The sequence below is a fragment of the Seriola aureovittata genome, chromosome 15 (assembly GCF_021018895.1).
Source record: "Seriola aureovittata isolate HTS-2021-v1 ecotype China chromosome 15, ASM2101889v1, whole genome shotgun sequence".
In the NCBI taxonomy this organism is placed as follows: Eukaryota; Metazoa; Chordata; class Actinopteri; order Carangiformes; family Carangidae; genus Seriola; species Seriola aureovittata.
The window spans coordinates 11,225,803-11,251,972 of NC_079378.1; the positions used below are offsets into that span (position 1 = coordinate 11,225,803).

Genomic DNA, 26,170 nt, shown 5'->3' on the forward strand with positions numbered 1-26,170 from the left:
TGTGTGTGTGTGTGCTCATGTAAGCTTCTGTGAGCTCTTCAAATGATCTGATGAGTGTGAGGCTGTGTGTGTGTGTGTGTGTGTGTTTATAAGCCTCTGTTCTCAGGTGTGTTGGCCTGCTCCAGTATCAGTGTGGTATCGTATGAGCAGGTACAGGGTTCAGTTACCCCTCTGCCTCTGATAGCTGGCTGTAATGAGGCCATTAGATCCTGCTAATAGCTTGTAGGGCCAGTCAACCGAGAGAAAAGCCGAGGGGGATCAGCTTGCACCAAGCTCTCCCGGCCCTTCATCTCTGTCCTCACTCAGAAGAGCCCCCAATTTTTTTTTTTCCCCTTTTCCATCTATTCTTCCCTTTTTTCTGTTGCTCACTTCATCCCTTTTACCCATCTCGCTCAATTTGCTCTTTGTGCTCTCTGCCAATCCCTCGTCATTTACCCTTGGCTCTCTGTATCTCCTCCCCTCTTTCTCTTTCTGGCCCGAGTCATTTCATTGGGGCCCCACTTAATTTTCTCGATTTATCCGTATAGAATAGCACAATACAGTCTGTTTTCTCTAGAATTGTCACTATCCCCCCGCCTCATTCTCTCCCAGTTCATTCCCATGAGTCTTTATCTCTCATACTCAATGAATGTATAACTCAGGTCACGTCCTCTCTCTCAGTCTGGCCTGCAACCATTTCTCCTTATTCACGCCTTTTACATTTCACCCTCTCTTAGTTGATCTATTTTATAAGTCTCCTTTATATTTATCTCCCTGTCCCTCTGTCTCTCTCCTGGTGAATCATATGTAAAGTGCTTTGGATTATCATAATGTTTCTTCGCTTTTTATTCCTCTGAGGGGGGGGGGAAAAAAAACCCAGAAAAATCCGAAAATCAGTCTTGGAAATGTGCATCTAAAAGAGCCACAATTTCACATACTACGGCAGTGACCAAGGATGACTGATTATTACAAATTGCCACCTGATAGTTTAGTGATTGTCAGTATATAATGCAGGTTCTGGCTTTAGAAGGTGCAAAAACAATTTGTCCAAATCCAGCAACTCCAAACAGTCACACACTCACTCCCACGAGCTTACTGATTCAAGTATTTCAAAACATTTATTTTTTATTTTTTTGCCACTTTTCATCTGAATCAGAGGCCAGAGCTGTGCAACTGTTTCATCTCACAGGCCTTTCTGTTGGGTCACCTCTGAAAGCAATCCCATTCAAAGTGGCAAACGCTTGCAGATGGTTGAGGTGTCACTTGGCCGAGCAGTCTCGTCTTCACGCGGCCCCGTTGTGACCGGGGCTTGCGAGAGCCCCATCTGGTTCTCAGCACTAATGGACGATGCATATAGCTGTTATCCAAACACAGGAAAAGCTGTCAGCTGCGATGAGCAGGTGACGACTCAAAGTTTTCTCTTTTACCATAGAAATGGATGGCAATTCTTTCATCATCTAAAAACATGAGTCATTAGATCCATTACACACTGCAAACTCCTCACTAAGATGACCTCTGAAGAATGTTACTGAACAGGTTTCTGATGTTTTCTAACAACAGAGTGAATACTTAAGTCTCATTCCATGCTGAGTCAAGAAAGAAAAAAAGAAAAAAAATCCTGTGAATATTAGCACAGCTCTTTCCCTAGACATCATCATTACAGGGAAGGGAAATATGATTTAATTCATGGATCATTAAATTGAATGCAATTGAGAAACTGTGAGTATTGATTGTGACTGTTAGAATTGGCTTCATAAGTCTCTGAGGTTTATAAAATATTGACTATTTTAGTGCAAAAAAAAAACCCTATCTATACAGAGTCGAGCCCATCGAGGACGTCTGAGAGTATTCATTTGTTTTGTTTTGTTTTAAATAAATCTCATTATGTTAGACCTTTTAATATCTTGAAACAAAATACTCATTTACTGTATTTAAGATGTTGGTGAAAAACCATATTTACAATATTACTATCTAATACAGAAAACAAACTTTTGTTTTGCTTTGCTTGTTTTATTAGGCTTATGTTGATCAACAGCTTTCAAACTCATAGATCACCTTAAGAACACCATGCCATCCACATCTCAATTTAAAAGTACCACAAAATCCCCGCAAAAAAAAGGTTTGACTCAGTATTACTGTATGTGTACAGTTACGTCTGAACTTATATTGATTCTGGTCCCCGTCTAAAGTTTTTATTGCAAGAACAGGTATTTAAAATAAAAGAAATGAAAAAAACAAGTAATGTTACCTCACTGACCCAAAACAACCCCTACCTTTGGGTCATCTTCTATCATCATCCATCCATCCGTCTTGCTAATGATCACTAGTGTTTCAAACAAGTGCAGCTGTGGGCGGGCAGTGTTTGAAAATATGAAGGGAGAGCTAAAACAGCGTGCTAAGTTGCTCTTTAATGTCCACTGTCAGAAGAACAAGTCAGTCATGGTCATCATCATCACCTCTACCTCGACAGCTTGGTTTTTACACACACACACACACACACACACACACACACACACACACACGGCACCTCCTAATGGGGCTCGCTGCCTCGCTTTATCTCTTGAGCCAGTTGTCTCGGCCTCTTCTTGTCCTGTGGTTTCACAATGGAAACGTGGCCTTTAGCTCTGAAAGCGGCTTCCTCGTTCTCACTTACAGCCTGCTTTTTTCAGCAGCCACACATGGCCCTGCTCTCCCCCTTAGTGCCAGCCTTTGAGGCAAATGTCAGCTAATTAAGGCTTACACGGTCGACCTTTCTCATCCCCACCTGAGCCTCCGCCACCCGATCCGCCAAATCACCCAAGAGCTGAGCCCCGTGCTACAGGTTGTCCCGCACAAACACACACACACACACACGCACACAGAACACAGGGCAGTGTGGCCTTTGATATGCTAAATGTTGCTGGGCTCCTACAGGGCTGTAGACTTAATTAGAGGAGACACTGAGGAGGCACAATGAGTAAACTGTTAGTGCTGCTGCAGTCGCCATACTGTTGTGATTCAGCAAAACACATGAATGTCTTCCTGCCAAGAAATCAAAGTTTTACTGCAGACTGATACATTTACACTGCGTTTCACTTGGAGTCCTGTTGCTGCTACTATCGTTTCCTGAAAATCTGCATGGTGTTTTCCAACAAAAGATCATTTAAAATGCAAGACATAAACTTGGCTCGATTAACCCACATCAAAAACAAAACAAAACAAAACAAAAAAACACACAGTTGAGACCACCTAAGAATGCCAGTGTGACTTCACCATCCCAGCTAATGTACACACATTAGGTACCGTGCTCAAATGTCTCCATTCGGTAAAGTTGATGTCAATTTTCGGAGTGCGGAAATTCACTGATCATCAAGCACGAACGAGACATTTGAGCAGGGCGCTGAATATTGAATATCGTCTCTCCAGTTCAAAGCATTTTCAAAGCAGCGAGGGTACGTTCCAGAGAGGAGAGAACGGAGAGAAGCTGAGAACACTCTGTACCCTTCCACTCTTTTAGTTTTAGTCTGCAGCCGCACAAGTGCATCACAAAATAGTATACAGATGATAAAAAGAAAAAAAAAAAAAACCCTCACATCTTAGGAGAATCTGACACTGTCCAACAGGGTGTGTCTGTTTTAAGTGGACAGTCATGGGGACACATGAAGTGAAATGCAAAAAGATATGTAAGAACATATGATTTGGGTAATGGACAAAGGTCCTGTTCATACCTGGGATTAACGATTAACGTTGGCGTTTTTGGTGATCCGATCACAAGGGGACAGCTCTAAGTGCGCCAGTTCACACCCGACTAGCGTCTTGAGTGACCAGTTCTGATTGGATCTCACTTCCCCGCTCTATATGCAAATGAACAAGTAAATCATTTCTGTTTGCAAAGACCCAATGCGCTGTTTATTTTTTTTTTAAGCCAGTTTGACTAAAATCTGTTTTCAATCTATTTGTGAGAGAAAGCGAGAAAGCGAGAAAGCGAGAGAGCGAGAGAGCGAGAGAGCGGGGCAAGGAGGGGCTGAGCGAATCAATGCGCTGCACACAGCTCTACAATGAAATATGATATGAAATAGTAAAAAAAAAAAAAACCTCGATATATGGTGGTCAACATTGATATCGTTTAAATCGATGTATAAGAAATGCTGTGAGAAGTGTAAAAATATTTTCGGTTCATTATGACACCGGCGGGACATATTAGACTGTGAGGGACTGCTTGCTCAGCTGACGTCCTCCGCCAGTGTGGCCCAGGACACATTTTGCGTTCACCAGACACGCTTGTTAATGCCACATCTGAGCGGGCCCTAAGTGGCGCCGACAATGTTATGGCATGAAAAAGAGAGAGCACCCAGTGTCAAGGACAGATAAAGATCAGTGAAAATGGGGGGAAAAAAAGAGGAGAATTATGTTGCTTTGAATTAAAAAATGCCCGGGAGGGATGTCATCGGGCAATGAACTCTTCTTTGAAGTGGGTGACATCAGCGACCTTGGTTTTGTGAGCGGTGTCTTTATATCACTGTTTAGCAGTTTGGGAATGCACAGTCATCGCTCCACTGAAAAAACCTGTTGTTAAAATTCAGTCTGCTCTCCCTAACATTCACTTTCTATGGCTACAGAATAGTTAATGGACCATCCACAATGCATTACTTTCATGAGAAGAGTTTTTGAGATTTGGTGCATTTGTTGAGAAATGTGTGTTAACACAACACAACAACAATAACAACAAAAAAGACATGATGAGCTCAAAGGAAAATAGAAATGGTCACACACGAATGTGTAAAAGTATTCATTGTGCCCAATTAGGTATATATGTACTTTATCTTATTTAACATATTTTCCTTTCCTATTTTCCTATTTCTCTAGTTTAAACTTTTGAAGTCTTATAAACAGATCCAATTTATCTTTTAGTAGACTTTTGTTCTTTTCGAGTACAGGTTCGGCTTCCAGCACAATGCGCAGTAACTGTTTCCATCTGGATGTCATTTAGATTTATGAGGCATCAAAGAAAAAGGAACAAAAAAATAGTTGTAGAGAAACAAACATCTGTTTGAAAAATTGGAAGAAAACAGAAAACACAACGGAAGATAAGAAACCAGCAAAAGCAGTGGGAAGAGCCTCGGCTTACACCTGTTCCTCTTCTCAGGTGTCTCAGCTACTCCCACAGCTTAACCTGCTGTCCCTTCTTCTCCCGCAAATGTATTAGATATTCATTTGTTTTCATCACACACCTGCTACACAGCGGACCTGCAACACAATGCCATTTTAAAGTTTCGATCTGCGGTATCATATGTCCCGTTTTTTTTTTGCCGTTCACTGAAGTGAAATGATTCAACGCCGCAGAGTGAGTCAGCCTACTGTCTAGTCACCTCCGGGTAGTATACTATTTTACATATGATGATCTGCAGAAAAAGTGGTTTGTTTAGAGTAAGAAGAAGAGGAACTGGGTAATTAATATGAGCAATGTAACCTCCCTGAGAGGGCAGACAAAGAGGAGAGTTCCACCTACAGAAACTTGAACGTCATCCGCACTAAACAAGATACCAGAGTACCACCTACACCGTTTTATTTACAGGTGAACTGTGGGGAGTGCAATGCATAAACACCAAAGCCAAATGTGCTTATTAAAGACTACAACAAAACAAAGCCCATGATTTTGTAGATTACTACTTTTAAGCTGATTATTTTATTTATTTATTTATTTATTTTTTAAAGGGACAGTGGCGTCCTTTCAGTCTGACACCACTGGTCTGATTTGATAGATTTAGGTGCTGTGTTAAGTGATTCCTCTGACTGGTCTAATGGGGTCACTATAAATCAAAAGTTATTTACTTGTCTAATGTGAAGAAAAGTTTGAGGCATGACTCATGATGTTTGTGAGGACATTCAAAGAAGTTCCTAAACTCAAACAATGACGCAGGTTGTTTGATGATGCAGTTTTCTTTGGTTTTTTTCGTATGATAAATCTGCTGTTGTGAAGTAATTTTGAGTTGACTAAAACTCGTCATCTCCTACTTCCTACAACTGGGTTGTAAAGGCATGTTTCAAGTGTCAAAGTCAAACATTTCACAACGCGGTGTCGCATCATACTAAATAGTTGGAAGTCTTCATCAAGAAAAGCAGTGATTTAGAGTTACGATGATCTGAAGAGAGTGTAGTGAAGGCCAGTGTAGGCCAGCCATCCACTGTCACTGTTATACGAGGACATACAATTATATCTGCACACAGACACACACACCAAGACTATACTGGGCTTCTCTGAGTTGGATTGCCAAAAGTTTCAGCTAAACATATCAGGGAGGTTTTAGGTAGCTTTAGGTAAAAATCTAATTCTACTAAACTGGCCTTTTCATATTGTTAATTTACACATTTTGTTTTACTACTGTTGTCTGGATTCTACAATAATCCAGATTTTTGCAAATCCCACTTCAGCTTGTTCTCCAAACAATATAAAGAAATTACATGCAAATATTTTCTGTTCCTGATTGTACTCACTACAAAATAAACACATATGCACCAAAACAAAACCCACAGTAATCCCACTGTACTGTTTGTTTTCCCTTCCAGAGACATCAAACCTGACAACATACTACTGGATGAGCATGGTAAGACCCCTTCCCTCATTACATTATTCATTCATTCAAAATCCAAAAACTGCAGGTTAATATTTTATTCACCTCTGTCATTTTCTAACATAATGTCAACAACATTTGACTTGACTCACACGATGACCTCACTTGACTTAGCGTCCCAAATTCAACACTTCACTGCTTCTGACTAAGGCTTTTAACCAAACCTCGACCCTCTGAGATCACTTCGGCACAGATCAAAGGAGTCGCAGTGCTCAGAGGCAGGTTTCGCAAGTCGTTGCCTGGATAGGCCTTGCAGCACAGAGTCGTAAAATACTTCATACATTCATTTAATTTAACAAACGCAGCATAGAGAGGGAGAGCACAAGCTCTTTCGCGTTTTCCGTCCACACTGTCAGTCTGCATTGGTTAAAGTACTATGGCACTTCCATTGTGTTTTTTTTTTTTTTTTCTTTTATCTGAACTATGGGATGAAATAAGGAGTGATGTGATTGGAGTGTGGAGGACAGGGTGCTATTCATCATGCCTCCTCTTTGCTGTACGGGAAAAATCCTGTTCTGAATCTGAATGATTGATTAAGTCTCATCATAGGTTTTAGTGTCAGGTTCACACAAATAGGCTTGCGCGCGCGCGCACGCACACGCGCACGCACACACGCACGCACGCACGCACGCACACACACACACATATATAATAAGAAAAGAGACAGAGAGCAGTGTGTGTGTGTGTGTGTGTATGTGTGTGTCAGAGGGAGGGGATTGATTGTAAATCAAGGCAACATTAAGAGAGACTGTAAATTCCTTCATCAGTATGTTAATCAAAAGGAATATTAATGTACCTCATGTTATGATCCACCCCTAGAGAAACATACACACATCCTCAGACAGACATGATGGTACAGTGCATGGTACATTACACTGATAAGATGAAACCACAGGCTGAAACAGCCTCCGCTCTTTCCAAAAAGCTTTCCAAAAGATTTTAACCTGGCAACAGCGATTTGGATGAGAGGCCTGGCCATCACCCAACATGGGAGAGCTAGTGAGGTCTTTATGGACCTGTCTTTATGCACAAGCATTGCCATGTTGAAAAAAAAAAAAAAAAGATAAACAATTTTTTTTTTTTTTTTTTTCCCCAACCATATGAGCCAGGATGGAAGCTTTTCCTTGGAATGAGCAAACTCTACATCCAGCTTGATTTGTTTATTAGAGGCAGGACTCCCGTCGCTACAAGCTTTAGTAAGAGAAAAAACAGGCAGAGTTTGTGCGTATGATGAAACATCTGCTTCATGTGCATGATGATCTGTTGGGTTATGTACTGAATATGAGAATCATGTCAAGAACTCACAGCTGGTTCAAGTGATCAAGTGTAACAGATTATATTAATACTGACTGAGAAGAGATGATTAAAAAAAAAAAAAAAAAAAACGGGTTGCGTATTGGAAGAAAGTTGGAGTTGTACACCAAATGCACAGCACTCCAGCTGTGTGGCACTGGCATACAGAATAAACAACATGTACTAATATGTTCACATGTGCGGATAAAATCGCATTGTAAGTGGAACATTGTGTATTTAAGTCAATGAATAATTAATCGACTATACTGTGGCATTAAGATTTCCCTTAACTGGAAGTAAGAGGTTTAGTTCCCAACCATGAAAAACAGCCTGACACCAAAACTTTCCATATACTTTTGGCCATATGCTGTACACACATACGACGACACAGGCACGCACGCACACGCCCACAAAAGTCCTGAGATTTCAGAGGGGCAACGGGCAGCTGCTCAGGGGAGTTGAAGGGATATGTGGGATGGCAGCCCTGCTGTCACTACGAACTGGAAGCAGACTGAGAGGGAGGGGGAGGGTCGAGAGACAAGAAAGAGTAAGACAAACAGCGAGAGCCACATGAATAAGACAAAAAAAAAGAGGAAAGTGATGAGCAAACATTTCTGGAAAGAAAGATTCGTCAAAGGAAGAAGAATCGGGCAGACAAAGAGAGAGGGAGATATGGGAAGAAGAAAAGATGAGGAGAACAGATTGAGTGAGGAGACAGGGAGCGGCGGATTTTGTCAGTCTCAGCCTTATTTCCACAGGACAACACACGTTCACCTGTGGTTTTTTCTGTGTGTGTGTGTGTGTCTGTGTGTGTGTGTGTGTGTGTGTGCTTGTCCTTTCAAGCTCAATAAGCACTTCTCTCCTCCTCATGGAGTCTACCCACACTGAGTTTTTTTTTTTTTTTTTTGTTTTTTTTACTGTGCAGGCCTGTAGTGTACCTCTCCACTGAAGTCTAAAAGAACATGAGGTATCAGAGGGGAGCCAGCGGGCTGTTTGCTTCTGCACACCACGTCAATTCTGCGAGCTGGAATTGCCCCGTGTTCCTCTGGGAGCTTTTTCATTTGGAGAAAAACAATTTGCTCATGCACGTGCGATGTCGCTGTGTTAGCCGGCGTAGCCCCGGGATGCTTAGAGAAGCTCCAAGAGGGCTGTTGTTCAGGTTATCCACTGTGAGCCCCCCAACGAGCAAACAAAGAATCAGTCAGACACTTTAATCGGTCTTTCTGGGCACCTGCAAGCTAATCTGGTATTGACAGTGCATTAAGTTTTATGTCCTGCCTTGTTGTGTGTGTCATTATTTTGTCTGTCTGTTGGTGTCAACAAGCAATCTTGAGAGCACTATAGTTATTACAATGATAGAAACTCAAGGTTTACGTGACACATCTGGTTAGATTTTGATGATCCTTTTTACTTTCTGAGGGAAAACTGGTGCGATTTAGGCCTCCTGCTTTGAGATGCAGAAATGACATCAGCTCCATGTATGCGTTATGCAAAGACAAGCACGTCGCCATAGAAGTATCGGCTAAGTGATGCGTTCATTCATTTAATTGATTACTTTATTGGCATAATTGGGAATGCTTACGTTTAAGTGCCTCTTGTTCATTGTGGTATGATATCTAAATGAAATGCCACAACAGCGTTAAGGCGCATACTGTAGGTAACCTCGACAAGGTATTTAACACATCATCTCTCTCTATTATTTGTGAGCACTAACATAAAACCATCCAGGCACCCGTGTTGTAAAGCAGGATTACAACATCGGCTGGATAAATGAGTAAAACCTGGAACCAGTTTTGTTACTTCAGTCTGGGTTTGTTGGGGTTAGTTCAATGATAAGAGATCCACAAGATAATAAATGAATATGATTCTAATAATATAATAATCTAGAATAACAGCCTGACATGGCTGAAATGTTTTTATGTAATAAGTGAGTTTATGTCGTCAAAATAAGTGTTGAATTAACTGTATATTGCCACTGTCAACTAACAATACCAAATCATCTCTGTGAGACCAAAAGGTTTATCTATTAAATTAATTGGTAGCTATTGGTGCTGTGTGCAGAGCTTGTGACTTAACTTCTGCTTAAGTGAACATTTAGACTGAAAACTGAAAAAAAAAAATGCAAGGGGCATGATAATTCACTTTACAAAGTAGTCTAAATGCATCTGCACGATTGGCAAACTGATTTGTGTGTGTACAAAATGTGTTATGTCGTTGTCATCGGTGGTGAGGGTGTTTACAGGTGGTGGTATGCAAATAGAAATGAAAAATGGAAAGAGATATGTAGCAGCGTGACATAACCCACGGATCAAACCTCGACAGTTGTGGAGAGGTAATCCCAGTAAAACACGTTAGATAACTAAGCCACCAGACAACATGCTGCCCTGTTGTTCAGCCAATGCAGACAAACAGGGGTTAATCTCACTCACTGACGTTTAGATTTGAGAGCAAGGGAATAGAACTTGTTGTGAACTGCATTGTATCATTTTAAAAGATTCAAATTTGATGTGTATTGTCTGTTAGTGCACATGCATGAGCAGAGTGAAGTAGCCATCTCACAAAAAGCGCAAAGGCAGCTTAAAATCCAGAGGATAAAATGAAACAATGAACTGTAATTAAGGCTTAAAGACAATTACATTAAAAGCATTGCAACAGTAGTTAATTCAGTCATATTCAATGCAATTCAATAAATGAAACAAAAGGAGGAGAAGTAATTTCCAAGCTAGACTGGTTTGTTACGTTCATTAATTTTAACATATTATATCACAAAGGCTAATTAGCTTCCTCTGCAACAAGCAGACTCCTGCTAGTCACTCTACAGGACGTGGTCCTTTAAAATAAAAGCACTCTGTCAGGAATATGCTTTCTCCCAAGCATCCACTTTAATTCACTCACAGACAGACCCCACCAATCAGGAACCACTGCTTTATTACAACCATTCACTGTACAAAGCAAGTGTTCCACAGACAGCAGATGAAAATCTCTTACCCAAAAGCGATGGAAATTTCCATAGTGCAGATTTGATAATCTTTAAGAATCAATTCCATGCATTGTTTGTCCAGCTTTACAAACCTTTTGACGGTTGTAATCAGCCGACTCAGTGCCATATCTGCCCTACCACTGAGCAAACTACACTCCAAATTACATAGTTAACATTGAATATTAATTAACAATTAATAATAATGAGTCTAAAAGTATCTGAAGCTGTACTCCTCCTTACACCAGACTGAGCAAAAGGACCACTGCTGCCATCTTTGGAGTTGTTTTCATCTGATTTCTTTGGTTAAATTTTCAAAGCATGTCTATCCAAGACTTTTTTTTTTTTTTTTTTTTTGCTCCAAGATACTGCCCAGCAGCCCAATATTATTATAATGGTTATCTGTTTTTCTCCACTGCTACTGTGAAAAATTCCTGTCCTAAATCTGTCTTCTGGAAAGCTAGAAGAAAACAGAAAAGGAGGAAAGAAGGAGAGTGAAAAGTTGTTGTTTTTTTTCTTTTACGTGGACAGCTTTGTTATCTTTAAAGGCCCAGTATTCTTGTGTAAATGAATTCTCTTCGCTCCTGCCTTCTTTACATTCACATGCAGTTATCTGTCTGTGTATGTGATAAAATATGCTATTATTTTTTTTATGTACAGTAATGCTATGGAGCTTTTTGTGTATGTGGTTTTACTGTATGTGTTTGTGGGGTTACCGGGGAGATCCACTCATCTGGACAATCACTCTGCGGCAAAAACTCCCCTGCCCTGACTTGCTCTCTCACTCAGTATGGCAAACATGCACACGCACGCACGCACGCACGCACGCACGCACGCACACACACACACAGATTCAGCTCATTAGTGTGTGCTCAGTGTGCAGGGCAAAGACTGTGGGCCATCTTGCAGCACGGTGAGACACAGGTCAGTGGTTTGACTTTGAAAACCACTGAGTTTGCTCCCCCTCCTCTGTCACAATATCACAACATACAACTTTCATTCTGTCAATGAAGGCTCAGTTCATTTACAATTGATACCTTTTAATAATTTCAATGTAAGAGCATTATGATCACTAAAGCACATTTAAAAAAAAAAAAAAAAAGGATTATTTTAGAAGGTTGTGTAGTATATTTTTGCATATCTGACACTACATATCAGCAGCATACAAGTGGAGCACTTGCTATCTGTAAGCTGTTTTAATTTAATTCCAAAGGAAACACAAACGCAGTGTGTACCGATGCCATGAACCGAGCTCTGCAGTCTTACGGTTGGATGCCGCCCTAGGATTTAAAGGGTTCACACCAGTTGAGTTACTCTAAAAGTGTATTAAAAAACATGCTGTGTCACTTTGAGGTAACGTAAGCTCTCTGTTCCGTAGGGCACGTCCACCTAACAGACTTCAACATTGCGGCCATAGTAAAAGAAGACCTGAAAGCAACGTCCATCGCTGGGACCAAGCCATACATGGGTAAGAAAAACACGTTAGATCAATGCAGGAGACTTCAGCGCCGGGGACTTCACACGGAAGCTCGAGAAAGCAGTTTGAAACTATGAGCTTTAAAATCACAGGAAGCATGGAAAATAACATATATACACTCTCGACAGCACACTTGTGTTGGCTAATCCAAATAGTGTAATTGAATGATAGATAGATAGATAGATAGATAGATAGATAGATAGATAGATAGATAGATAGATAGATAGATACTTTAGCGCACTGTGAAGGTTTCTGACTATTAAACATTTTAAGATACAAATAATCCGCCCATTCCCTCCGTTTTTGTGTCTCTCTTGTGTCCAAATTTTACGAAAGTATATGTCGTGAATTCTTGAGGCTTATTTGTTGGATTTTGATGCATGAGCACAAAAACCGAGAGTAGTTTTTATCATTTTCAGTGCAGCTACAGTCGTCCTCCTCGTGACTTTTATGCACAGCAGTGATCAGATCGATGTGGATTCAGATCAGATAGGAGCTAACAGGATTTCAGGGGGATGTGAATGGCGAGGCAGCATGTGTTTTCGTGTGTGTATGAGTGTGTGTGTGCTCAAGATGGGGTAGTGGGTTTGTTTTTTGTGTGTGTGCGTGTGTGTGTGCAACTAGATCTCAGGTGAATACTCTCTGGTGTAGTGGATAATTCATGGCTACTCTGGGAAAAAGAACGCCCTCTCTCAGAGGCCTCAGTAGATAAACTGCACTTTTTCCTCCTCAGTAAGAAGGCAGAGCAAACCTGACATGAAGGAGAGTGTGTGTTTGCATGCATCCTGGGTGTTCCTGGATGAGTAATGGAAATTCATTTTGACCATTTGGAACAAGATTACAGCTGAACAACCTTTTCCCTGGAACAGATTACTCACTTCCATAGGAAACGGGGGGGGGGGGACACTAACCAATTTGAGGATTTGATAACTTAGGCCTCCCAGAGATCCTGTTTAAGTCAATTATTTATTACAAAGATGTTGCAATGCTGCAGAAGCACATTGCATTCTCAAAAGAAGAAAAAAAAAATTTGAGACTTTATCTTGTAATTATGACTTATACATCTCATAAATACAATATAAGGCCTCCATCTTTCTACCGTCAGTTTCTCGCAGCTCTGTACTGAAAGTGAAAGTGAAATGAGCAGAATTTTCCATTAGAAAAAGCACTGAAACTGATGAGAAAATTCAAGCGAGGACTCACTGTGAAGAGAGAGTGAGTGGTGGTCATTAGCTAAAACGTCAACAGCAAAATAAGTTTTAATATCCATCACAACTCAGCACCAAATACTGCACGAGCTTTCCTTGCAACAGTCCTGCTATGTCCGAATAAAACCATTACGGATCGTCTATGTAACAATGGCTTATGTCTGAATGACGAAGAGACATGACTTTTAGATTTGAACTGTCCCTGATTAAAATGTCCTTAGTTTCTAACCAAAGGAAAGGTACAAGTGTCATCCCACACCGTACTTCCATTTCATTTTGTTGTATCTTCTCTGTCTCTCAGCTCCTGAGCTTTTTCAGACCTTTGAGGGGTTCCACCCTGGCTACTCCTTCTCTGTCGACTGGTGGTCGCTGGGCATCACAGCCTATGAGCTGCTAAGAGGACAGGTAACGTAGACACACACACACGCACGCACGCACGCATGCACGCAGAGAGAGAGAGAGAGAGAGAGAGAAAGAGTGAGAGAGAGAGAGAGGGAGTACTGTCACCATGTCCATCTCTACTCACTTCAGCATGGCCTGGCACACTTTACTGCAGTGAATAATGCATATGACACCTACAAGACTGTGCTAGAAAAGTCCTGTCAGTAGCAAAGCAGACGTACAGCAAGTCCTCAGCCTCCGTAGAACAAAAGGAAGGGTGAAGCTATGATTGAATTTTACATTTAAGCTAGCCTTACTGGGGAAGATGTTGAAATGTTTAGTCACAGTGTGAGACGAATTGCTGCAGGAGAAAGGAAAAAAAAAAAAAAAAAAAAAAAAAAACTGAATCTGAGTTATTTTGAGAGCCATATAATTGGAATTGATTTTTTAAGTATTATTTATTTAATTCTTTGCTGGTCCCATCTGGAGGAGTTTAATTCTGATGTCATGGAAATAAACGCAGGACATTATGTTTTTACTCGATCTCCTTACTCTATCAGGTCGAGCCTTAGACTTTACAGCAGTCTGTTCAGTGTGGACTGAGAGCTGCAGCTGCAGAATTTTCCTCTCATATTTCAGGATGATGACTACACAAATTATAGTAACCTCTGTCTACACTGACAAGGACCCAGAACACCTGAAACTGATCTGGAGCTGTCATGAAGTGTCCCCTGATATCACTTCAGCGCCATCCTTTCTCACCCGTCTCCATAAAGGTGTTGACAGTTTTGTTTTGTTTTTTTTAAATATCTCATCACTTCTCCATTATGCTTTCTAAAATGCATTCAGAATTATAGCTTACTCTCACTGGAAAATAATAGGGACTTCTCTCATCCCTCACACCAGTGTCCTGTGATTTTAAACTTACAACCTTCGCTCATTTGGGAGAGGGTTGCTGAGCACAGCTTCATACCCAGAAATGACTTTCGGTGACATGCTGTAGACTTTAGCCCCATTTCTCTCTCTTTTTCCCCTCACACTGCATTTTGTTGGAAGTTTCTCTGTAATTCCTCTCCTAGACTTGTTTTGACCACTCCCTCTGCTGACCACCCCTCACCTTCACCCAGACAATTCATCTTCACATCATCCCTCTCTCTCCTAAGGGTTTTCTTCCACATTTCAAGACTGTCTATAAAGCGTAAATCACTCTCAGGGCACTAAAGTCTGGCCTGTTGGATGTGCAGAATATTTTAGATGTTGGAAATGGGGAACCAGCTCACTACTTTCCAGCTCCAGGCACCTCTCGATCCCTGCTCAGCCTTTACTTCATCTTATCTCTCTCTTAAGCTCCGACCAATTCTCACATCATTCATTCTTCACTTTCAGACAGGGTCAGACTGGCCGTCAGGCATACCGGGGACAAATCCCGACGGGCCGCCGCATCGGTGGGCCAGTGGACCGTCAAAGAAATCCATAAAGTTTTTACCGGGCCCTGTCAGTCTCTTTACCGACCCTCCCTGTGTGCCTGTCATTCTAACCCCGCCCCCTGGGGCCGGTCACAGCGGATAAGTTCAGGGCTGAATTTCTTGCTATCAGTCCATTTAACTCCTCTCTCCCTAGGCGTGCTCTCCTGCTAGGTTTCCCCACTGGTTGCAGGTGCAGATCCAGGCAACTCAGCATCTCTCTTCAACTGCAAATCAATCACTGTCACTTGGTTTCTCTTCTAAATTACACGAAACTTCTCCAACCCCAGGGGAGGAACACCGAGACTACATCGTAAACTTACAAACAAATGCAAATATATTGTAATACATGAGCCAATTTCTCCCTTATCCACCATCCGACTTTGAACATCTGACTCCAGAGGAATATATCACTGGTTATCTGACACCTCGTATGTGCACAGTATCGGGCACATCTGCAGAATTGGAATATAATTGCCATCATGCATCTGAAAGAGACTGTAGTAAAACTGAATAATGCCAAGGTTTCCACCTGGGTTGCATGTCACTCGCATTTCTCTTTCATCTTCCCTGTTTCTCTTTACTCTGAAGCATCTGACAAAGCAGAAATAACATTAAAAGTGCCATTTATGCCTTTTCTCATCTATAAACAAACAATCCGGAAGAGGCAAAAGAAAGGATTGTTTCTCCAACCAGCACGATCCAGCTGTGTCATTCTCCAGCTCAGGTGAAAAGGAGTCTCCATCTGTCCTAAACGAAGCCCCGAGCGTGTACAGGGACTGATGTGAAGAACTCTCTACAGGTTTTCCCTCGTTTTCTGACCAACAGAAAGACCTCGCACTCCCTTATTTTACGTTTCCTGTGTCATTTGTCCTCATCGGTGCGGGGAATAGGTTCACGGAAGGTGAGAAGAGGAGCGCGCGAGAGAGAGAGAGAGAGAGAGAGAGAGACAGAGAGAGAAGGGAGAGTAGAGAGGGCCGACTGCGGAACAAACTTTAAGACACACACTTTATCAAAGAAAACTCCTCCAGGTAGTGCATGACTATGAATACAAGCTGTCTATAACATATTGTCTCCTCTTTCCTCTCTTCTCCACCCCTCCCGACCCCTCCCCTCCCCTCAGAGACCATACGTGATGAGATCCAGCACACCAGCTAATGAGATCCTTCAGACCTTCCACAAGGTCCACCCCAGCTACCCAGCAGCCTGGTCTTTGGAGATGAAGTCCCTTCTCAGAAAGGTAAATGAGCGGCACATGCCTAATGCAGAATGTAATGTAGGGGGCTGATGTATAGAGGGTATGCATTTTTGTCACTTTTTCATGTAACACTTTGTCCTATGGCTGGTCCTTGGCCTGAGTCTGACCCATGTATTTCCACATCTGGGCTGATTCCGGCTGTTATCCCCCAGTCTGGGCTGACACCAAGGATGATTTTCTGTGTGTGTGTGTCACAATTGGTCCGGAATTGGTCCAGAATTGGTCTGACAGTCATGCTGTATGTGGGCCGGATTTGGGCCGAAGAACCGAGCATATAACGAGCCAGAACAAACACAAATATGAGGCCCAAGAATTCGCCAACATAATTTTGCTATCTGCCCTGCACCACCACTGAGCTGCAAAACAAAACCAACAAAATTTTGATAAAGTTGGAAATTTTGGTTTTATTGCTTCATTCAGAAAACTGTGTTCTTGGTTCACTGATGTTACACAATCCCCCAAAACTCATGTTGCTTCTCTTCTCTTTTTACTTTGGCACTAAAACCTTTGCCTGAATTGTTCCTGACTCTATAGGCAACCGATTGCACAACTACTCCGCTCCCATTTTTAGCAGTGTTTTAGATTTTTCCCCATGAGAATGCACAACAGCAGCTGCTGAATGTCACGTGTGCCACTCCTGATAAGTGAACGTGGCATCTTCAGAGTAGTGCGACATCAAATTCACTCCATCTAACACTTACTCTAACACTAAGGATTGGAAATGACTTGAGCTCTTGAGTGTATGCCAAACCTCTTTCAAATGTGGGTGGGTGAGAGTGTCACCTTGTGCAACTTGAATGTTGCTGGAATTAGGTCTACCACACCTCCAGAATGTAATGTAGTCATTTATTTAAACCTGCACTGGCCAGCTTCTCATATTGATAGCGCCTGGTGGCAAAACTGAATCAGTCTGACTGTCGAGCGATCCCGTTGTAAATACGTGATGGACAAGAGAAGCTAATATTTGTAAGTTTAGCATTTTTTGTTGATAGACCGCTTTCTACCTTGCACGAGTTTGGATTCTACCCCACGTATCTGAATTCTTAATTTCCTGTGGGAAGACAATTATCCATAACAGACGCCAGCAAATATGGTGCATGTACAAATTCATTATTAGGGGGTCAGTTTCGTTGTTGCAGCACTTCTTTGTATACAAGCAGTTTATTTGTTCATAAAAGTCTTGCAGCGAGCAGCGTGGCTTTAGAATTATAATGATGGAGTTTTGAAAGACAGGGACTTGTATTGCTGGTGACCCGTAGTGTAACTGTTGCTCAGTAAATACATACGAGGTACAAAGTCAACATGACTTTACAAACTGTGCAAAAACACACAGCAGCACAATTAAGACTACTCGTGATTCCTAACCTGTACTTTAGATGTACGTTTTTCCCTTTAACGGGCAAAAAACTACCTAACCCATCTAAACACTCAATGCATAATTAATTATCAGAAGTCTATTCTTCTCACATCACAGTTAAACCACTTGCAAACAGATACACTGTTGCTGTAGCATTCGGGTTTTGTCTTGGCAGCGATCCACTGCAGTCAAACTGTTGCATTGCTTCGTGCTCAGACTCCTCGTACCTCATTGGCATTCCAGTCGCATGTGTAAGTGTGTGTGTGTGTGTGTGTGTGTGGGGTGTGGTGGGGTGGGGGGTGGAGTGTGTGTGTGTTTGAGAGATAGAGAGAGGAGAGAGAGATGTAAAGAAAGTGAGACTGTAAGAGGAGAATTCCACGCTCAGTACAATTTTCGTTCGTCCTTCACACTTCACAACCTGCTGATTTTACCTCATCACCATTTTTGTATATGTATGTCATTTTCTTTCCCTCTCCCTCTGTCCCCTCCCTCTCGCTCTTTATCTCCCTCATCCCTCTCCTGTCCTGTCCTGTCCCTAATATCCTCCACCTCCAACCCCCTTTGTCCCTGTATCCTCATTCTCAGACACATCCTTTAGGGCAGACATGTGCTCGTGTCTCAGTGGGACTCTGTCTATAACTTTTGAGCCATGCCTCCCCATGGACAGTTGTTTTATTCTAAATCCTTCTGTCTCCTTCAGTTGCTGTGCATAGATGTCCAGAAGCGTATTTCCTGTCTTGCGGAGCTACAGGATCTGGACTACATGTCAGACGTCAACTGGGACGCTGTTCTCAGCAAACAGCTTCCTCCAGGCTTTATTCCCAACGTGAGTATCAGAAATAAACTCAGCACTGCTTCAGTATGCTACCCAACAAAATGCTCACATCTGAATAGGATAGAATAGAATATTTTTTTCGTCCTGCTGTATTATGTTGCTAATCAACTCGATCACACTTTCTCCAATCCACCCTCTGTTTCCCTAAAAAAAAAAAAGCAATCTGTGGATTCCTTAATCCGAAATACCTTACAGCTCTTACAGTATAATAGTAATAGCATGATTTTGCTTTTTTAAAACAATGCCATCTATCCCTGAAAACCCTCCTCCCTTCTGCCGTGTCCCCATACCTATCCAAATAGCAATAATTCCCCCAAAGGGACAAAGACATAGGGAAAGAAGAAGTTGCCAGAAAGACACACTCTTCATCTTTTCTTGTAAAGCTTTAGACACTGCCCCCTGCTGGGCTGAACTGGATCTCCCACTGAGTGTGAAGATACCCAGACAGAATGGACAGAATGCAGAATAAGGCAAAGCAACTCACATGTGCATTACTCTTGGGTACAGACAACAGCAGAGAAAGTCTGCAGGTCAACAGGTGGGCTCTTAGTCATTATAACAGGTTGGAGATAGTGCCCGCATGTAATAACATCATTAGGCTTCCTGCCTCCAGCCTGCTTGGCAGGCACGCCGTTATGCTGCGCTCTCTCTGTAGTGTCAGGTTCTTAAAGAAGCTGCACTGATTTACTGTACCCAGTTTCAAAGCTGGTAACTGTACAGTAGAAAATCACACAAGGTCTGAATGACAGCCTGCAGAGCCAGTCTGTTAGCTTTTATGTGTATGCGATAGATTGATTCAAGTACAGTGATGACAGATATCGACAAATAAAATGATGGCTGTATCGTTGGTCATTCAGACCGACGCAATGATCAAGTAATACAAAAATCATCCTGTATTGTTTTAGTGAAGCAGCAAGGTGACAGTAACTGTCAGTGCTTAGTGCAATGGCTGAATAAATGCAGAATAATGACCGTTGCAAGTGAATAGATGACTAAATTACTTTATCTAATTCCAGTAAAAGTCTGTAGTGACTGCAGAGCAGTGGGTATCCCAAGTGGCCAGGCTGGCACAGCAGAGGAAAAACAGAGGATCGATGGGGAATTGACAGCGTCTCTCTATCTAATTATAGGCTCCTCCTCTGTCTTTAGTCCCTTCCAGAACATTAATGTTTGAACATGAAGGGAGAACTCAGCCCTTATGTTTTGTTTTCTAACTCTCCCGCATTTTCTGCTTTGTCTTTATTGGCTTGCCGCCATTCGAGCTTTCATCTTTTATGTAAAAGTGTGCATCGCATCATTCTGTATTCTATCACATTTTAACATAATGTGTTGTAGAAGACACCAAATTTAATCATTCCATATTATTTGATGTGAAGCACATGTCAGACGTTTTGTGGTGAGAGATTCTTAAGTTTTCCTCCTCTTGTTTTTACCAAGTATTATTTTCAACATTTACACAGAAACATGAATCAGCAAATGTATAACCAGCACCAAAACACAAAAGTAACCGACACCAAGTTAACGAAAGTGCATTTTTTTTGTTGTTGTGTGCGTCTCTATAGCGGCGGAGGCTAAACTGTGACCCTACATTTGAGCTGGAGGAAATGATCCTGGAGTCCAAACCGCTTCACAAGAAGAAGAAAAGGCTCGCTAGAAAGACCAGGGACCAGGGATCTGATGGGTCCCCACAGGTAAGGATTTCAATTACAAACACTGAACACAGTAATTACACATTACACTAAAAGGATAGAAAGGGTTTGTTCCAAAATGAGACACTTACCACTTGAAAGCAACAGCAAGAAATACTGGTCAAGAAACAGAGTAGGTTTAATTTTTTCTATCATTTTTATCAAATTACCTTTTTTAACAACCAGTGTTCCTCAAAAAAGAAGGTTTAAATAAAAAATTTCAGTCAATTTTAGGTTGATTCATCCTGTTCTTAGCAGATCAAACTCTTATGAAGGTGTCTTTCCCTCTCAGCGCTCATCATTATTCATTAAAGAAAGCTGACTGCTGGTTTCATTTGGCCCAGTTACAGGTGATAACTTGCTCCTTAGTTTGTCTTTTAAATGCGTCTGGAGTGCCATTAAGAACATCAAGGACACATTTCAGAGCTCTGTCCTCCCTCACCTTCATCAGAATAAATTTGCCGCCTGCACGCTGTGCGTATGGGAAAAGGTAAAGAATGCAATCACCTAGCTCTTTTTTTAAATTTTATTTCCACTCTCTCACTCCGTCCACATAAATCTAAAGCTGTTGTCCTCTGGGTGTTTATACAAAAGAGCGAGGAAAACACATAAAGGTTAATTAGATCACCCGGTCAACTGAGACGTGGGAGGAACACACGCATATAAACACATTAAACACTCATAAAAACTATGATGGCAAAAGCCGTCAGGCAGCTTCGGCCAACAGCAGTGGTTTTATTTTTGGTGTAGTGCAGTGGTGGGAGCGGATCAGTGACATCGCCTTTATTTCAAGGCTAACTGTAACTTTAAAGACCTCAAGTCATTCGTGTTTACTTGCATCTTAAGTCCAAATCGGACCCAGAGTGTTGAAAATCTTTGAGGACGAGATAGGTCAAGTTAACAAGCTCTAAAGCAAGGCCTTCTTCTAAGGATAAATGCAAAACTGTTTTTTTTTTTTTGTTTTTTTTTAAAGAAAATATTTTGGTGTTAAAACTTAGTTTCAGTATTTCTGAAATTTAAAAAGAAAAATATTGTGCAAACATGTTTTCCATAAACACATAGGTCTTTGGTCGGCTACTCGTTTGATTTGATATTAAAATCTGAACTTTAAATTGTAATTTGTCACAACCAGTTGCTGCCATATATACTGTTTGACTGGTTATTCAACACTCCTCTCCCGAAATGACTCCTAGATTCTAATGAGAGAGATTCTAAAGGGACCTGCTAGGACATCCCTTTGTCACACAGTGCTTAAGAAATCCGATGCTACATCTGACCCTAGAGGTTACAGAACTAGTACAACGAGGTGCGGCACTTCCCGTCTTGAGTCACTCTCCATCATCAGTGCATAAGAGATACAGTAAATTGCAGAATCCCCATTCATACATTAAAGACTGAAGCCAGTTTTCAACAATAAAACACTTTCCTGACAGTTTCCTGCCACTAGAGAGACTGTAGTAATGCAACTTTAAAAACGCGTATCCAGGCCTGTTTATCACAGGAAATGTATTTACAGTAGAAGAGTCAATTGATCAGTACAACAGGGAAGTGCCACACTGAATTCTAGGCATCTGTCCAATTTCGAATCTTTAGATTTTTCCACTGAGACAGTAAAAGTTCACGGTCTAACTGGAATTAAATGGGTCGTGATTTTAATTTGTGTACTTTCGTCAGCAAAAGCGCAGTACTGTGTGTTGGGTCTTGGCTGCTATCCTAAAATATTGCGCGACACCACTGCAACACGTGCATTTACAACCAATGGCATTGCAAAGTCAGTGAGTTTGGCCCTCCCCTCACTCTTTGGCACTAACCATAACAGCTTGTGTGACTCCTTTCTAATAGAAGTGCAGCAATTTGTTTGGTCTGGACTCTAGAGCACATATCTTGCCAGCTTGCAATAAGAAATCAGAGCTGGCCCATTGCGCACCATGTTTTATAAAAGCTGACAACTGCTTGTGGAGGCCTGTCTATGTGTTGTATATATCAGTTATATCTCACTTTGCAGCCAGACAACATTCATCATCCCCGGTTCCATGTAGACAAAAGTGAACGTCTCCCATTCCAATAAAATAAAGATAGCAGCCTTTCAGGGAAACATTTGTTATGTTTATGGAGACGGGTGAAGTAACAGTGTATGGTCAGACTGAGGGGAAACTAACAGTCAATGTCAGTGAAACGTTGTTGTTTTTTTTACTCTTGTACCTTGCATTTCCTGATTAAATCACCTTATTTGTTCTTGTAACATTTAGCCAACATGTGATTAATGCAGCTTGACCAAAATGCAGTTTTTATGCGGATCAATGAGTTTATTAGTGGTAAATATAGTAGTGATTAACATTTGTTGAAGAGATCAAAGGCAGAAGATTACAGAAAGAAATTTAGAGTTTAACTCCCTCTTCAGTGCACTGCTGAGGCAATAGTCCTCCACTTTTAAATTACTTGCCAAATACCTCAGAGTCACTTTTGATAAACAACGTTTGTTCAGAAAACTATCTTTGTAAGGAATTGTTTTCAAAATTGAAGTCATTCACACCCACCTGCAAAACTACCCATCACATTTTCAGATTGATGTATTCTGTAATTATGTCTTGCATTTATCTCGCATTGTTTATAGCTTTTTCAAAACACTGTGGCTAAACTCTTCCTCTTATGGCAACTTAACATTAGCTCCTGGCTTGTTACAGAATTGACCTCAATGTCCTTGAATTCTGTTACATACTGGCTTGTGGGTTAACATTTGACTTAACTGTGGACAAGCTGTGGGGGGGGGATCTTAGTGGAAATGTCTGGTTAACAACAGTAAATGTTCTCCTGCTAATCAGCTAAATACCTCTCCTTCACTTCGGGATCGTTAAGGCAAATATATACGGTAAAATATGATACTGAAACGTTTCACCTTTTCTCAAAACTGATTTGTTAAAGCTTTTATCTATTATTCATTTCAAGTGGTCATATTTTGCAGCGTGTGCTGGTCTGATAAATATTAGTCTGTGTTGGTGCAATGCTTTATGATATCCTTTTACAAAAGGACCTGTGGGGCCACTTGAGATGGATGAATGTGAGACAGAGACGAAGAAAGAAAGCGAATGCTTGATGCTGTGTATGTTTGATGCTGTGTATGTGTGCGTCTGTGAGAGAGAGAGAGAGAGAGAGAGAGAGAGAGAGAGAGAGAGAGAGAGAGAGAGAGAGAGAGAGAGAGAGAGAGAGAGAGAGAGAGAGATGCTCTAAACAGCATTTCTGAAGCATAGCAGATCAATATTGAATGAAGAAAGCTGTCCCAGCCTGCTTCTTACTCATTACCCTGAGGCTACTCTGTATTCTTTTTGCATATTTCTCTTCTCCCCTCATTTTCTTCTCCAACCTTCTGTCACCTCCCTTGTCCTCGGACTCCTTCTTGCCATCTACATGTCGCGTCCCCTTCCTCATCTATTTTCCTAGCTCCCTTATTTATCTCTCTCAGCCTCTGCCTCCCTGTCGCTGCAGCGCTCATAATGTAGCATGGAATTAGCTCAATTAAATCACTGATAATATACAGCAGAAAATTGGACTCGTGCTGTGAGAACAAAATAAATTGTCATGCCCCCATCACACACACACGCGCACACACAACTCTCTTAATCAAAGATGTCATAAAGATGTCATTCAAGTTTATTATTTACTGCATGTATGAAATACGTCTACACCTGTCTTGCATTAATAAGAACAACAGAGCAGGGAAACAAAGGCTTATTGTGCATGTGCTTGTGTGTCTGTATAAATGTCATTGTCCAGTATAGCCATCTTAATGACTCTACTGTAATAATTTTAACACAGGAGAGTGTAGACAATGGAGAAGATTTAGATATTGTGACACAGTATTTGTGCTTATTTAGTCTAGAGTTAGTGTTAGCATAAATACTTGATGGTATTTACTAATAATACTAATGGTATTTAGAACTGAATTTCAGAACAGTTTAGAGCAGTTATGGTAGTCATAGCTACTGGAGTGTTGCTCAACACTTTCTCTGCACCCCAAATAATTATCGCTGTACAGTAAGTGATGAATGTGCAACTGAGCAGCTGTTTGCTAAGTTTGCCATATCAGCTTAAAAGGTGACCGATATGTCAATTTTATGTTCACAGCTCCATTCCACTGCCCCTGCACTCAGTCGTTGCAGATTTAAGATTACTAAACGATGTACTAAAATCACGTGATAATGAATGTAAAAGAAAAGGTTTTTCAGCACCATGGAAAGAGACACAAAGAAACTGGGTTTAAATGTTTTGGTTCTATGCTAAGGAAAGCAAACAGTTTTTCTTTCACGCCATGTAGTGTCATTAAGTGATCCACAGAGGATGAGATAAACAAATAAATAAATAAATATAATTTTTATGTTGATTCTTGTTTTTACAAAGCAATGCCCAAAGTGAGGTGAAACATTATACCTTTAAGTATGATACATTTGTAGAAGAGGGTTTTAGCATTCTTCCCATCCTTTCCAATAATTCCCTACGAGAAAGATTTAAATTTGATGAAAATGTATGTGTGCTTGCTACTAAGCAAACGGAAGCTGCATAAGAGTATTGTAAAATCACTTAATTAGTATTAGCGTCAGGCAAATCATTGGGCTACTGGCAGAGATAGAGAGCTGTATATGTATCTGGGGATACGGCTTCATGCCACTAATTAAAAGTGAGGACTGAGTCTTCGGTTTAGTTCTGAATACAAGAATATTATCAGAAGCAGTCAAACAGTTGCAGCTAAAAAAAAAAGTAGAACTTGATCTGCATAGTTTTTCACACTTAATGACAAGCTCAGCCTAAAATAAAATGTGTCTGGACTATTCAAATGCATAACCATTTTTCATATATCAAATTGTATGTATGTATATATACATATATATATACACACACACATACATACATATACAATTTTTCACATATCATGAACAATATACACCAGATGGTGTATGGGAAATGGGAAAACATACAATTGATATCATAATTTCTAAAAATAGTTGATCTAGAAGGGATAGTATTCTTTTTTGGGAGATGTGTAATATTTTAATGAGAACCCATGCGCTCTCATTTCCACAATATTTTGCCAATGCCTTGTGCTTTTTGTCCAGTGTTCTTAAGATATCATTCAGGGATTCTCTAAATTATTAGGGTATTATTTATTTTATCATAGACTGTTTAAATGTCACATAATTCCCGTTTCAACTACTGTACATATTAGCAGTCACATTAAAAACAAAACAGCCCGATCTTCAGACAGAAACACAGTATAGCCCAGACAAGGACGTTGAGAAATGTCCCTGATGGGCTCGTATCCAGCAGAGCACTCCCTGTTGGTTCGTCTCATTAAATGAAAAGTTTAATCCATCAGTTGGAGCAATTAACTTCTGAACTGTCTTTTTAAAAGCATCTAATAAAGAGAGGGAGGGGCGTAGAAAGGAACAAGTGGTGAACTGTCTACAGTTTAAGTAATGTTACTGTTCTCTCTACAAGGCCAGAATGCCAAGCTTCTTCCCATATTTCCATCCATCCATCCATCCTTCCCAACAACATTAAAAGGATCTCCATTTGACCCCCAATGATCAGCACAGAGCATAGCAAGGAGATGCAAAACACAGACGGATTCAGTGAGAATAGAAACCCTCA

General features: G+C 41.0%; 1 protein-coding gene across 1 annotated transcript in view; it reads left to right on the top strand.

The window, feature by feature from the left end:
• The window catches only part of stk32a (serine/threonine kinase 32A), a 63,292-nt gene that overhangs the window by 31,046 nt on the left and 6,076 nt on the right, over window positions 1-26,170 (top strand). Inside the window, exons 6-11 of the mRNA XM_056397251.1 lie at window positions 6,526-6,563; window positions 12,239-12,328; window positions 13,847-13,950; window positions 16,513-16,629; window positions 18,705-18,830; window positions 20,402-20,530. Coding sequence (XP_056253226.1) covers window positions 6,526-6,563; window positions 12,239-12,328; window positions 13,847-13,950; window positions 16,513-16,629; window positions 18,705-18,830; window positions 20,402-20,530 — 604 coding nt within the window. The remainder of the gene's footprint in view (window positions 1-6,525; window positions 6,564-12,238; window positions 12,329-13,846; window positions 13,951-16,512; window positions 16,630-18,704; window positions 18,831-20,401; window positions 20,531-26,170) is intronic.